The sequence below is a fragment of the Dipodomys ordii genome, unplaced genomic scaffold (assembly GCF_000151885.1).
Source record: "Dipodomys ordii isolate 6190 unplaced genomic scaffold, Dord_2.0 Scaffold1, whole genome shotgun sequence".
Lineage (NCBI taxonomy): Eukaryota > Metazoa > Chordata > Mammalia > Rodentia > Heteromyidae > Dipodomys > Dipodomys ordii.
In genome coordinates, this window is record NW_012267217.1 from 48,492,814 (window position 1) to 48,509,442 (window position 16,629).

General features: G+C 34.4%; 1 protein-coding gene across 2 annotated transcripts in view; it reads left to right on the forward strand.

Moving 5' to 3' along the window:
* Spag16 (sperm associated antigen 16) overlaps nt 1-16,629 on the forward strand; it is a 775,427-nt gene that overhangs the window by 431,440 nt on the left and 327,358 nt on the right. For both annotated transcript variants that reach the window (XM_013028752.1, XM_013028820.1), the window contains one exon: nt 1,105-1,231. In XM_013028752.1, coding sequence (XP_012884206.1) covers nt 1,105-1,231 — 127 coding nt within the window. The remainder of the gene's footprint in view (nt 1-1,104; nt 1,232-16,629) is intronic.

Genomic DNA, 16,629 nt, shown 5'->3' on the forward strand with positions numbered 1-16,629 from the left:
AGTGACTGGGCTTGTTCCCAGATGAACTGGAGTGCAAGAGCTGAAGCTTGAGACTACATATGAATATTTTCTTTTTTTATGAATATTTTCTAAATGGGTCTCAGGTGAATCAAACATACAGCCAAAGCTGAGAGAAAACAAAGAAAAATAATAGGCATTTGTTGTTTGATATCCTGTATTCAATCCTCATACCAATCAAAACTAATTGCTTTATTATTGTGAAAATACCATACAGAGAGGTTACAATTACATGGGCAAGATAGTGAGTACATTTTTTATCAAGCATTGTTGCCTCCTCCTTTGTTTACCCATACCATCCCTTCCCCTCTCAACCCCCCCCCCACTCCTCCACCCCCACCCACCAAAGTTGTAAAGTTCGTTTTTCGACATAACAACTTGTACATCTCATTGTAATGGGTCGACCTGTAACCCTAATTTTTGGGGGGGTCCAGTCCTGGGGCCTGAACTCTGGGCCTGGGCGCTGTCCCTCAGCTCTTCAGCTCAAGGCGAGCGCTCTACCACTTGAGCCACAGTGCCACTTCCGGCTTTTTTCTGTTTGCTTATGTGGTGCTGAGGAATCGAACCCAGGGCCTCAGGCATGCAAGGCAACCGCTCTACCACTGAGCCACCTTCCCAGCCCCACCTGTAACCCTATTTAAACAGTTTTTTTTTCCCCTTCCCCTTCACAAATTATATCAGCATCAAATACAGTGAAAAGGTTGTTTGGCATTTTTGATTACAGCAAGGTTTTCTTTTCTTAACATACTTCTGTATAAGTTGGAGACTACTTTTATATATTTATTTCATGATATAAATATGCTAGTATAAAGAAGACTTTTTAAGACAATTTTATAAACTGAAGAGAATTTAATCTTACTCAATTTTATGCTTGTAATTCCTCAAGTGCTTAGAATTTTTTAAGAATTTTGTAATTTAAAATTACATCACAGATTCTTTTTTTTTTTTTTTTAGACAAAACTTTTTTTTTTTTTTTTTTTCTTTACATCACAGATTCTTATAATACTTCTTTGGCATTGTATACAAAAAAGGAAACATTCCCATAGTATCTTCTTAAATTTTAACACTCATTTTCTCTCCTTTCAGTGAAAGATGCAGGTATACCTTATACGGACACACGGATTCCGTGAACAGCATTGAGTTCTTTCCCTTTTCCAACACACTTCTCACTGGCTCTGCAGACAAGACCTTGTCTATATGGGATGCACGCACGGTAAAAAAAAATCATCTTTTCTTTTTTTCCAGGTTTTGATTATCCTTACTTCTGTCAAATACAACTTAAAAAGTTTGTAAGGGAATGTACGCTAGAAATTCCTAAGTATAAGATTCAACTTACATACTCTAGCTATCTGGCCTTTTAAATACTAACACATAGTACAAAAACAACATAATTAGTTTAACAAGCATTAATTCACCAATATGTATTAAGACAGAAACTGCTGGTGCAGGAAATACCAAATACAGAATCACTGGGTTTCTCTCCTAACTTCTCCTGCATCCTCCCTTCTCTCCTCTTCCTTCACATCACCTCCCCTTTCCTCTCCTTACTTCTTTTTATCTCATGCTGTAACTAAATATTCTTCGAAAGCATGTGTTTTAAATACTTTCTCATGTGAAGATATGAAGCAGCAATGCTGGGGAGGAAAATGGATCTCTCTAAAGGAATACTGTCTCTCTCATACCTGTCTTATGTGCATAAAACTATTTATCAATGGATATCTTCTGTCCTGCTGATAGTAAGAGCTGTAGAATGTACTGATGTGGGTGACATTACTTTACCTGTGGCATCAGCAACTTCTGTGTTATTATTCTTCTTTGTATAGTTTTAGAATATGTTAATTTATTGACAAATGAGGAATTCTCAGGTTAGGCTAAAGATCTGGACCCAAGGGAAGACAAATGGCATCCTGCTCTTACTAGTAAAGCAGTAACAGTGCCTCTGTCAGCTCTATGTGATCAATTACTATTAAGATACCTCCTGAAATATTTTTGATCATACATGAAAATTATCTGTAGATTATGTTGTCATAAATTAATTTTATACCTCTTTCTCTCACTCTCAAAATAGACTAGTTTCAATCACTAATTTAATCTAACAGCTTATTATCAAAGATAATGAGTATGGAGACCTCTAAGTCAGATTCTAAGTCAACAAGACAGCTCAGCTCTGAATTTTGTGGGGAATGAGAAAAGGTATATAAATCTCTGTAATTACCAAATGGAGGCTATAAAAGAAGTTGGAGTTTGGAAACTTGTGAAATTGCTCTGTTTTATAGGGCTGTATGTTTCCCTCCCCCCACCCCCTCCGCTTCTTCGAAGTTAGGAATCCGTAAAACTGTTTTATTAAAATTGAAAAAATAAGATTGTTCTACTGTCAGAAAATATTACATATAGTAAATTTAATGAATAAAGTGTGCTCCCCCAAAACATCATAAAAAATCCCAAAGTACATGACTATCTTGGAAACCTATTTAAAATAAATACATTGAGATCGTGCAACATTCACAGACCTAATGAAAATACTAAGGATTTTGAAGTTGTTTTATTTTTTTTTCTAGAAAATTAAGTTCACCAGACAGAGAAACAAAGAACAAGAATGGGATGAGTCACCTGTGAGTTAGGGCAGCTGGGCTGGCATGGTCAGAGTTGCTGACATTTTGCCCATTTTATCTTTTGCAATGACACAAAGATGTTCATGTTGTGGATGGCCTTTAGTGGCCACACCTGCTGCCTAGACTACCTGCAAGCACCCATCCACATTGCAGTGTTGTCCTGACTTCACCGTAGCCACTCATCACTGTAGGTTCCTATAAAACAGAAAGGAAATGCTAAGAACTCCAAAAAGGAGTTCGCCTGTTGACTTCAGCTGGAACCCTATTTCAGAGTTCAGCCTCAAGCTGCACAAGACTGTTGCTTTAACCATGTGGGATCTGGTGAACTTTTAGAGGAGTGTTAGAGGAGTGTGACATCCCTTACTCAGAGGACAGTCTGTGTGTGTGTGTGTGTGTGTGTGTGTGTGTGTGTGTGTGTAATTCAGTTGCAAATACTGAATCCTGCAAAGCTTTAATGACCTCTCTGTAGCTTTTCTTTCTCAATTCTATTCAATTTAGTGGTACCTATTAGAGATCTAAATGGCAGGCACAACTTCCTAGATGGCACAGGGCTGACTATGAAAGAATCCTGTCATCAGTGAGCCCACAAACTTTTAGGGAACATTATAATAACAATAGAAAATATGAATGTAATTTAGAAATTGCTCTATGTTCTGTATAACTACATAGTGGCTTTTCTTTGTAGCAAAGCTACTGTATCTAAATACTTTATAACTGGCACTTACTGAGTAGGTATGTATCATCACTTTCCCTACAACATCTGAATAATGTTTACTGGAATCTAATCAAGTGGTTCCTGTTACTAACTTTATTTTAGTATTGAGAAAATTGAGACTCAGAAAGGTAAAGCTAAGTTGACAAGTTCACTCAACTGGTCAAGCAGAAAGCAGGTTGCCTGGCCAACCTCAGTGGGCCTTCTTTGTATGCCTTGGCCACTCTATTGTCTCCTATTGCCAACCTGCCCCTCAGGCTCACTAAATGGTTTTGATTTTTTTATTAACAATTGATACTGACTTATTATTTTATGCATGCAATAATGTACATATGTACCTGAAATAAAAAGAGGAAAAAATTGAATCCAGGTTGTAGCATTGTTGAATATATCTACCAATTACTCAGTGGTAGCTTGGGCAAATTTTTGGTCTTGTAAAATAATGAGAACTGTTTTAAATATTTTCAAACAAAGTAGGAAATTCTGTCCATAGGGGAAAAATAGATACAAGACCTTTCAAAGGTTATTACCTTTAAAGAGGTTTGTCAAGGGAAATACAATCAAATGTACGATCAAATGTTCTAAGGCAAAAGTTACTTTAAAAAAAATGGTGACATTTTGTTCACTGTTAAAATGTCACCTTTATTTTGTTGAGATGATTAACTGTATTATTATTATTTAAATATATCTGCTTATAACATACTGGTAAGCAAATTTGTGTTAAAAAAGTAACTCTGTTTAGCACTTTGTTAAAAAGTAACCATGAAATTCTGCGGAAGCAGGAGCTCTTTTCTTGGCAGTCCTCATTTCATTATGGACACTTGTCTACTCTTCAAAAGAATAGTTTGCATAAAATTAACCATTTCAGAATTCTCTTTTGAGATACTGGGGATTATAGCGAGGGCCCCTTGCAGGCGAAGGGAACACTATGCCATTGAGCAATATTCCAGATTCTCTCATTTTATTTTAAAAGTGTCTCACTAAGTAGCTCAGGCTGCCCTTGAACTCCATATGTAGTTCAGGCATGCCCTGACCATGTGATCTTCTGCAGTCCTGCTGAGTAGGGAATATTACACCACCATTCTCCTAATTCCAAATAATGCCTGCATTCCACAATGACAAAGAAGCCTTTATATACTATGTTGCACTACGTTTCAGAGACATTGATTCAAAGATCTTCATTATTTCATAAATATTATCTAAGAAAGCACTGTGCTTTTGGCACATGACAGCGACTTTCAAGGTGTTTAAAGACATGAAATCCAAGGTATATGTTTGGATCTGTACAATGGCCTTTGTTTTGTAAAAGCTTCCTCTTCACTATTCAAAGTAAGCATGATTTTCCACTTGTCACTACTCCATTTGCATTAACCTTGAAGACCTACCTCACGGGATCTCAAAAAGTTTTCATGCCTAAAGAACAGTTGTTTCATCAGGCAAGTAAGAAAACTTTGTTCTACTTAGAAAACTTTTGCTAATTAATTCTTTGTAACATACTTAAAATGTTGAGTTTGATGAATGAGCCATTATTTTTCCCACCACAAGACAAGTCTCACCAAATTGTTAACATATTGTGTAATGACTAATGGCTTTAGTGATGTGGTATAAGCAGACACATTTGAAAAAAAATTAGCTTATTTCTTGTGCTTCTATAGACTCCAGCCCTGGGTTTCTCTGTAACCTCAAGGTGATAAATTGTGTCATCTGTATTTACATCACATACCATTGCCAAGTAGTGGTATGCAGCCTTGGTGTCTGCATTCAAAACTACACTTTGCGATTTATAGGACAGATGGCCTTATATAAGTAGCATCAAATATTTCCACCTCAGTTTTCTCATTTGCAAAGAGTGGATAGGATCAGTTCTTATCACATAAAAATGTGGTGTATGTTAAATGATTTACCATATGAAGTAGTTAGAAGATTGATTAGAATTCAATTATTTGAGATATGTTCATAGCAACTGTCCTACCACAGTGGAGTTGTTTGCTCACTAATATTGCTCTGAGAATTATTCTCTACTTTTATGATGGTTATCACAATAAATGTTGAAGAAAATGAGAGGAAAGGAAAGGAGGGAGGTAACTCATGGAAGAAAAGGATGAGGAAGGAACATGTCTTTTTGTGTTTTTTCTTTTTCTAATTGAATAGCTTGTGTCACGTTTGTCAGATATACCCTAACATTTGCTTCATTTATTTTTCCTTTTAATTCAGATTGATGCCAAAGCATACCACAAATTGGCACCAAGTAAGTTTTAATGAAATACACAGCTTATGCAATTTTGCTTCTCCATGATATAGCCACACAATCCTAGTTTGAAAAAATGATGTGCTATAATAGTTTGAGTACATAGACCCATCAGATTTCTCCAGCTATTTCTTTTTTTCATCTGTCCCTAAGTTGACATGTAATGCTTTAGTCTTTCTATTTTTAAAATTATCACTGTTTTATTACTTATTTTATTCCTCTCCTCCCTTCATTTTTCTCTGGATGTCTTTTTACACTTGGATTCAGCATGTTCCTCTTTTCTTTTTTTTATTGTATTCCAAAACTAATCTTTATTTGTATTTTTTGTTGCATATATTTTTATTGTGATAGTACTGTACAGAGGAGTTACAGCACATGAATGAGGTCATGAGTGCGTTTCCTATGGGGCATTGTTACCTCCTCCTTTGCTTTTCCCCTACCATCCCCTCCCTCTCCACCTCCCAAGCTCTTCTACCCTTGCACCGAAGTTGTAAAGTTTGCTTTCAACATAGTGTCTTGTACATCTCATTGTTACAATGGGTCAACCTATATCCTTATTTCAGCATTTTGTTATTTCCCTTCCCCTCCCCAAATTAGAAAAATGTAAATTCAAGAAGAGCACCAGAATCAAATACAGTGAAAACAGGGGTTATACCATGGCAAGCTCCTTTTTTCTAAATAATTTTGTTTGCTTCATTAAAATTATAGCAGAAAATGTGTTCAGAGAAAAGCTATGCTAATTTGTAAGTAAGATGAACATTATGCAATACTTTGATAGTATTATTTATAATGTAAGTAGAAATGCTGATTTTTTTTCAAACATAACCAGTTTGCTCCATCCTTTACATCTTTTCCTAGAAAAGTAGCATTTGTGTAGCCTTGATTCCTTCTTAAGACATTTATTTTAAAAATTGGCTTACATATGTGTTCATATTAACATCTTTAAAATTTGTAATTGTGTTTAGGTATGAATACATTAATGTTATAGTCTATAAATAATTTTTGTGTAGAAAAGTCTTTTATCTAAATAACCCATTGTTTTCTAAAAAGTTAAAAACTAGTATTTTATGTATAATAAAACCACTAAATATTAAACAAATCAAGTTGATATACTACAAAGTTTAAATAGTTATTTAACTCTAATTATTATATTTCTATGTGTATCTCATGCCTTGCACATGAAATAGTTGCACCATGATCACAAATTGCAGCATTTCTCTCCTTTGCCTTATAGTTAATATATATAGTAACATAGTCCCTATTACTAGGAAAACTAGATTTTTGCATCTGAGTTTCAACCTTTAAAAAGAGTATCTCAATAGTGAAGCAATTATTTATATTTGTTGTGTATTTCCAATGGAAACCTATGGATAGATAAGTTTTATGAGACTCTTATATGAGTTAGAAATAATTATTTCATTTATCATATACCTCATTTACATTTTATATAATTTTAGTTTATTTTCCTCTATTCCTTTCCTTATGAAGATTACCAGTGAAATTATATAGATGACTTAATTGGTATTAAAAATAAGATGAGAGGCATGGATTTACATTTTTTAGATGAGACAGAATATATGTGGTTTCTAGGAAAAACAACATTTATAGCCTATTTGAATTGAATAATTAATCCAACTACGACATAAAAGATTGACGATACCTTAAATGAATTTTAGCACAGAAATCTTTGCTCTACTATCCTGTCTACACTGTCTGTCTTCAATAGAAGGTACAGAAAATATATGTTTAAAGATAGAATGGAATTTGAATCCAGGTTCTCTTTTGTTACTTCATTGTTATATGTAGGGCGGCATTACATTTAATATCTGTCAAGTTCAACATTCTTTTATAAGATGGAAATAAAAAGTAAAGTGCAGTTTAGCACTGGGAGGATGCTTAGAAGTCAAACAGGGTGATTTTTTTCCTGTTTGATAGGAAAGAACGTGAGCCACGCAAATATGGTCCCAAATTGTTATTCTGTCTCTTTGCTTGATGGGTTAAGTAATGCTTAAAGAAACTGAACCACTTTATTGCAGATTGTTTTGCTTGGTGTTTGCCTCTTGCTGTCTCAAGAATTTAGCAACTCTAATTCATTGCATCAAATTTATAGTTCCACAGTCAAGATAGTGTTTAATTGACCCATCTTGCTTGTAGTCCCTTAATTTCAGTTTAGCATATAGAAATCACTTAGGAATAATCTTGTCACTGTTATTTATTCTTTTATATAGTCAATCCATTAAAACCTCAAATGATGGTTTGGCTGTATTTCAAAGTAAACAACATTGAATTCATTGTAACACTACATGTTAATTATAATGATTAGGTATAATTGATGAAACTAGACATTAAAGGCAGTGTTTTTAACAAGTGTTTTTGGTATCCTACTGTGGTTGTGCTCAAGAAAGTAAGGGAAAATATTTTGGTAGGTAGAAATGATGTTTTTAGACTTACTATGTTATGATTAGAGCAAAAGCAGGAGAGCTTGATAGGACTACCATAGGAAAGAGTATTCCAGAGAGAAAACTGCATCTAAGAATGGTAAGGGAGGAGTGAGCCTGGTGTGTGTTTATGAAGCAAGCACAAAGCGGCTGGAATGGAGGAGCTAAGGGAAGAAGAATCTGAGAACCATAAAGGAAACCAGAGAGGTGTTAGTAGGAAGAGAGGGGGTAGTTCCACAGGTCTGTAGGTCATTTTGATGACTGACCTTTTCATAGGATGATATGGAAAAACACCAGAAGGACTGAGTAAGAAATGAACTTTCTTGAACCAGAGGACAGGAAAAGGGAAATAGAAACAGAAAAATCTGATTGGTGATTGTACCCCATCTGTGTAAGAGATAAATGGCTAGACCAGAATGAGAGCAAAAAAATGAAGGTATAGTTGAAAAGTATTTTTAACATAGAGGGGTAAGAAATTTGCTCTCTAACTTAACTTAAGCCTCTATACTTCAAAGAGGAATTTGTTTTCAGAGTTACAAAAAAGTTGAAAAAGGTACAATTTTGATGCTTTGAGTAATAATTGACAGGAAAATGTCATGTATTCAACATATGTTTGATACCATTGGATGTATACATACACCTCTTGATGCAACCATAATAATAATATTCCTTGTGCTTTTTTCTAAAGTTAATATACTTAGCATGAGAGCTACTGTCTCCACAAATTTTTTAAGTGCACAATCTTGTGCTGTTGACTTTAGCTACTCTGCTGTGTAGTAAATTTCTATAACTATGTCATCTTTCATAACTAAATTTTTGTAATCATTGAACTATTACCCATTTTTCCTCCATCCAGGCCCTGTATTTTACCATTACATTTTCTCTTTCTGGGAGTTGGACTATTTTAATCTCTCATCAAATGGAATCATACTGTTGCTATTGTAAGCTTTGTAGGATGATGTATTCCAGTTTCACCCACTTTTCATAAAGGGTCTTATTCCCTTACTTTTTCAGCTGAATAATATTGTGTTTATACACATAGATATACATTTCTTTATATATACACTTACATATATACATGTATATATATTCTATGCTTTTATTTCTATAAATGCAATTGCATATTATATACACATATGTATATGTATATACATACATGCACAAATACATGTTGTACATGTATATACACATGGACATGTACATATGCATATATATACCTTTATATGTATATATACATATATATATATATATATATATATATATCACATGCAATTGAACTTCTAGAAATAGATCCAAAAGAGTTGTGATTAGGATCTGTAATAGACATGGGTGCTCTTATATTGAATGCACATGTATTTACACCATCAACAAATGGAAGGAAAGCACATTTATTCTATTTATTTTTGATACCATATATTGATGTTTCAAATAACTATTTTCAATTTATACATTTAATTGGTAGTATATTCGAAAGTGCCAGGTTTCTACTAGCATACTTAGAAATTTGAGGTCCATATACACTCAAGAAAAAAACTTCAAATATTTCTGACAATAACTTAAATCTTTCAAGTTGGGTTCATTCTACACATCTTCTCTGAGAAACACTGCATTTGGAAATGATGTATTTACAGTGTCAGCCTCCAAAGTAAATGCTGTTAATACCTTAGCCCTGGGGCCCCAATTCATCTGCAGCTGTGCTGGGTCGAACAGTCCCTAGAGCCATTATCAGTTTCCCACTTCAAGGCTTTATCTCTGTCTCACTGTCACCCTGCCTAAGGGATTGTCCTCCAATATCACCGTTTAGTAGTCTCAAATCCAAGCTCACACAATCTAGAGCCCCCAAGGACAAATGGAAGTCACTGGATGAATAGCTCAGCCTTACTGGCCCTCAGTGGCACAATTGTGAAGCATGTTCCAGATGGGTCTTCACTGAGTCTTTTATAGGTATGAATGCCAGTCTCAGAATTTTCCCGCAACACTCATCTTTTTTAATTTTTGCCCTTCTAGTTTTTCTGTTCTTATTCCTTTGCCTGGAACTTCAAGTTCACCTCCTAAGGAACAAGTTTTAAAGTATTTGTCTCAGGTATACCTTCAGGAGACTCATGTCAAACTGGGCAGACAACTTTTAATAGTTTCTCATGGCTGGTTGAAAAAAAGAAAAGGTATAGTGATATCGTTCCAGGAATTAAGCATAGCTGATGACTTACCCTTTTGGCTCTACTCTGCTCTCCTTTGACCTTAATGATATCCCTGTGTCTAGCACTGCAGGAACAAAGTTCTTTAAGCACTAGGAAAACTCCTGCTATTCTGTTAACAAATGCAGGAAATATTAGCATAATTTCTAAAATGGCAAATCCAGTCCTCTGTCTGCAATGAATCATTTTGTCAATAGTTAGAAGCAAATGCAGACATGAAATGCAGAATGAATACTAAAGAGCTGAAGCCTCTATGACCCATTAAGTAGGTAGATAAATCCAAAAACAGAAAAGCAGGAATTCAGAGTTATAGAACGTAGGCCAGTTTAGAGAAAACATGGAAACTGCCAAATGACTGTGATTCTGCCACCTGGAATAAAATGAGAATGATTTGAGGTGTCTCAGTAAGTCAGAAATCACAACTACATTCCGAGTTTGGCTGAATTTGGGGGAAATCACACATTGTACAAACTCTGAATAAAACTGGGATCCAGAAAGTATAAGGAAATAAAGATGCTAGAAGAGATGGAATTTAAATAAAAATCCTATTTCTTTGTAAATGTTATATGTAGATGTGCCTTAGGAGATAACAGCAGTTTCTAGATTGTAAAAGTTGTGATGTACACACTACCAAGGAGCACATATTCTGTGATTCAGAAGCAGAACTTTCTGATACATGAAATCTTTCTCATTGTATAGGATCAGAAATACACTACTTGTTTAGAGATGTGTAAAATAGTTAATAGAGAACACACATGTGATATGATGAAAAGATTTTCAAATAAATCAGTCAGCAGAAAAAAAAACAATCCACAAAAGTGGATCTTTAAAATCAGAAACCATGTCCTGTCATTCGGAAGGGATAAGGAGAGTGCAATCCTTTTAGTCAAAGCAGAATCAACTAAATTAGGGTAAAATTATTTAACAAGTAGCAAACTTGTAAAGTAGGTGAAAATTGCAGTCAAGGCATAATCATATCTTTTGCTCCAAGGCTGGTGTTATTAAATAGATTAATTTCACAACACAGATTTACAGAGGACGAGGGCGTGGACAGGGGAAGTGAGGCTAATTCATGATGAGAAATGGACAGTTTAGCAGTTGAAAAGACACATCAGTGACTTACTTGAGAACACGGTGGATAAAGCTTTTGACAGAGTTTTTGACAGAGTTATAGATTCAGAGGAATGGCATGATTGGATTCATATTTCCAAAAAAGTTACTCTGCCCTTCTGGAAAGAGATGAAAAGGGAGAAGGAAAATGAAAATCTAGTTGGAAACATTCATGGGTTTGGAAAAAAGTGGTAGCAGTGATGAGATATTGTTTTAATTCATATTCACAAACCCATTCATTTGGACATAGTTTCATCCCAACCAAAAGTTACACAGTCTGTACTTGACTCGGTCTCTCCAAGATGTTAGCATTTTATTATACTGGATGCATCCTTTCTCTGCCACTCTCTCTCTCTGTCTCTGTCTCTCTCTGTGTCTCTGTCTCTCTCTGTCTCTGTCCCTCTCTGTCTCTCTGTCTCTGTCTCTGTCTCTCTCTCTCTCTTTCTCTCTCTCTCTCTATCTATGAATCTGTATGGATGTTTCCCCAGAACATTTGTTTGTAAATTCTAAGCATCACACCCATTTAAGCATAAGTACATTAGTGTAGAGTGACTAAAAAATAAGGATATTCTCTTAAATGCTGCAAGAAAATTCTACAAATCAGTGGCCCGGTATGAAGATAATTATGTAATCTGTATATGGTTTTCATATTTGTGCAAGTGTCACAATAATACCTTTAAAACTAAAGACACCCCAGGACTGCATATCCATATTCTGTTGTCTTTTTTTCTTTTACTTTCTTTCAATCTGGAGTAGACACCCATTATTTCATTTTGCTTCCTGATATTGACATACGTCAGTTATTTATAGAATATTCCCCCATTTGTGTTTCTCTGGTGTTTTCTTTTGGTTAGATTCAGATTTCGCAGTTTTAACAGGAACACTTCAGAAATGAGTTATTTTCAGGAAAATATATCAGGAGACATAGGCTGTTGACCTACCTCATTATTGGTGATAATTGATCATTCCATCTTGGTGGACTCAGAGTCTCCCTGCTGTAAAAGTGGATATTTCATTTTAAAATGCCTTTGAGACTGAAAACTTTCTCATGCCTCAAAATTTCACCTAGCAGTATTAGCACTGATTAATGAATATAACCTTCACTATAATTATGGTTGCTGTCTATGCTGATTTTCTAATTCCATAATGTCTTTTTCATCTATTAGACATTTTTCTACTTCAGAAAAATAAGTTCATTTCTCTCCTATTGTTTACTTACAGAGTTGAATAATTTATTTGTTTTTTGCTCTATAACTCATAACCCTTTATACGTTATAGAGCTCAATAATTTATAACCCTTTGTGATCTTTCTTTTAATGACAAATTTTCCCATTCTTGACCAATGGAAGCTCTGTTTAGACTATAGGAAGCTTTTGATTTGTATGATTCTTTGAATACTTCTCTCAGTATATATGGGTCTCCTAGGTTCCCCATGCTCCATCTCTGAACTTAATTGTGTACCAACAAATTCTGGTTCCTGTCATTGGAAAATGTCATCAGAGATCAAGATCTGGGGTCTAGCAGTTCTCAACACCATCGAAAAAACATTTCTTCCACATATGCCCAGTAAACAGTTAAAATAGATATAAAGATACATGTATACAATTAGTCCTACCTCCATCTGTTTATATATCTAGCTGGCATTTGAAAATAATAGGATCAAATAGAACATCTATTTCAAAACTAATACAATATAATTCATCCAAAATTTCCTTCTATCCATATGTATAACTCTTTGCACCAACAATAACCAGCATAGCTCTTAGTATCTATATTGTTTTAATTTATGTATTCAATTGTGTAAAGTACAAAAAGTTGTTTCAGTTCTATTAATCTAAACCTCAAAGTAAAGAAACCTACTACCTAGGATTTAAACTTTTTTCTTTAGCCTGAAGCATGCGGTCCATCTTTATGTTCAATAGTTCCTTAGCTTAGGTCTGCTCAACATCCCCATTCATGTGATTCTTTCAAAGTGTTAGTTTTATTGATTTCATACACATTTGGTCATTATTTCTTTCTATGATCAACTTTAATATTTTCTACTCTTTTTTATTTTTATTCTTTTTTGGTTTGTGAAACATTATAAAATAACTATATTCATTTTATTTTTAACCTATGTAATTTCCTTCATCTATTTTATGTAAGTTTAGTTTATATATTTCGTATTTCAAAACATGTGGCTTAATGTATTTAGTGATATTCTGTTATTTGGGCTGATAAAATATTTAAGGTTCCATAACTTCCTTTTATGTCTCATAGATTGCAATAGAGTAAAAACATAAATATCACTCCTGTATTAGTGTTTTTGTTATCCTTTTAAAGAAGCACTTTATTTTGTATTTCCATATATACCTGATTAATAAGTGGTTTTATATTCCAAATTACCTTTTCATTATTTTCTTATTTCTAAATAATTCTGGGTGTTTTTATATTTTAGAATTTTTTTAAGTTTTTTTTTCCCCAGATTTTTTTTGTGGGACTGAAATTAGAACATAGGGCCTTGTACCTTGAAAATAGCATCTGTAATGCCATTTTCCAATTAAAGGAACCAGATTTTTTTGATACTTAACTATCTTCAGGCAAAGAGCAGGCTAGAAATGAGGGAAGGACTCAAGGAATCATAGAACAAGCCAAAAGCTTCCTATAGTCTTAACAGAGATTCCATTGCCACTTGATCTATGCCTTTTTGCTGTTTTAGTTATTTTTCAGGTAATGTCTAGGGGATTTGTTTGGTCTTGCCTTAGACTGTGATTTTCCTACATATAGACTGCTGCATATACCACATGCAACTTAGCAATTGAGAGGAGATTTCAAAAATGTCTTGCAGACTGACCTCATATTATGATCTTTAGATCTCTACCTCCTGAGTATATGGGATTAGAGGAATTAACTACTATACTAATTTTATAGGCTTTAATTTTATGTTTATAGTTAAGAATATTATTATGATAAAATTTTATGAGTGCCTGACTAGAAGACCATCTCACTGTTATCCTGGTATATATTTTTATGTATTTCTATCTCCTTTATTAAGTTTTGTAGGTCTTCTGTAATTTGATCTGTGTCTACTCTGCTGGTTTTTGCTACATTTGTTTTAGTGTATGTCTCTTTCTATTTAGCATTTCTGAATTACTTTCAGTTATGTGTTTAACATGCATAACATATTTGAGTTGTACTTTATTAGCTAAATTGAAAAATACTCAAATTGATTTTAATTGAGGAACGAAATCTATTTATTTACATCAATTAATAAGTATTAAGTATTACAACTATCACTTCATTTAATAATGGTGCATATTGTTTTAGGTTTGTATATCAGTATCTACAAAGTGTGGACTTTTAGTTTCTACACAAAAACTTTGTTCAGTGTTCAGGCACAACTTAGAGTTCTAGCAGTTAACATATTATTTATTTTCTATTTTTTTTTACTTGGCTAGCTTTTTTTTTCTTGATTGTTTAAAACATGTTTCTATGTGCCTCATACACGTACTCATTTATGTACTTCTACTTGTCACACAGCAATTTCCTGCTTTTCATCCTTGAAAACTTATTTTTTCCTTATCAGTTTCTTTCCTTCTGTAGAGATTCTAGTTATAATAACCCGGATCTCCTTTGTGTCTTTTTTTTAGCACATTTCTGTGTGGTTCCCCTTTGTTCACTTTAAATTTTTTCCTTTTCTTTATAGTTCCTACATTTTTTTTAATGAACTTTATCATCTTGCCAGTTGAATCTATTTTCCATTGGTGTGCTATAAATAACCTTCATTTTCATATAGTTCAGTCTTAAAATAACTTCTTTTCCCCAGAGTGCTTTTATTTTAAGTTTTAAATGATTTATTATTACCCCTACATCTCAAAATACTTGTTAGAAAATAATTAATATAGCGTGGAGTGTTGTAAAGCAGTTTTCTTCTTCTCCAGTGTGGGTTAAGGTGGGTTGTAGAAGAAGGATTTTTGTTTTCCTCAAGTCAGTTTAATTGTATTTTTAGTCTCAGATTTATTTTTATAATGATTTTAATGTAGTTCCTCATTTCAGTGGACATTGATTGGTTTGTATGTGTGGTAGAGGTTCAAAGAGGCTGGGTTCTCAGTCTGAAAACCCAGTGTAAGAGAGTGGATTCGGGTGGGGTGAAGTTAGAGAAGATAAGGTGTTAATTCCTCAACTGTTATTTGACTTTATCTTGTGGAGCCTGCATTCCGCTTTCATGCTTCCTTTACTCTTTCTTCCCATGATTTCTTCCTTCTGATTCTCTTCCTAAAGATTGCCTCTTGGCACCATTTTCACTTCTTCCCAGCATTTGTTGCTCTGATCTTGACTTTTCCATTGTTTTTCCATACAACAGAATCTTTTATGAAATATTCTTTTGTTGGTGGTGGTGGTGGTTGTGGGGCTTGAACTCTGGGCCTGGGCGCTGTCCCTCAGCTCTTCAGCTCAAGGCTAGCACTCTACCACTTGAGCTACAGTACCACTTGCGGTTTTCTGGTACTGGAATTAAGAGTCTCCCAGTCTTTCCTGCCCGGGCTGGCTTTGAACCTCAATCCTCAGATTTCAGCTTCCTAAGTAGCTAGGAGTACAAGCGTGAGCCACTGGTGCCCGGCCTTGAAATATTCTTAAATGAAAAATGTCTGCTATGTGGCAGGGCATGTCTTGTAATCGTATTTTCTTCAAATAAAGTACACAAACACTTATATCCTAAATATATCCAAAAAATATTTTTTAGCAATACAACTCTGTTAAATTTCCAGATAAATTGACTTAACTTCAGTGTTCAATAGTTTAAAAAGACTATTCATGTCTATCTTTGGAAGAGAAGTTTTAATCAAATAAAACATTTTTCTCAGCTTAATATAGTAGGTCAAACTTCTTAAAAATCACTTGAGAATAGTGAGCTAACATAAAGGAGGGTATTATCAAATCATACATTCAATAATCTGAGATCTTCCCTGCTTTTGATGCTTATAAATCATATCAAAAAAATTCAGACAAAGAAGACAGAGGAGGAGCCTAATGCACCAGAGACAGCAAGTCACAGCTGGTCTTACATTAAGCTTTTGCTTATTGCCCAGATTATTAGACATATATGAGGACCTTAGGTCCTCCCACTTCATACAGTGGAAATGTTTAAAATATGAAAAAGAGAATATGAAAAACCTCTTTGAGGGGCTGGGAAGGTGGCTCAGTGGTAGAGCACTTGCCTTGCATGCTTGAGGCCCTGGGTTCGATTCCTCAGCACCACATAAGCAAAAAGAAAAAAGCCAGAAGTGGCGCTGTGGCTCAAGTGGTAGAGCACTAGCCT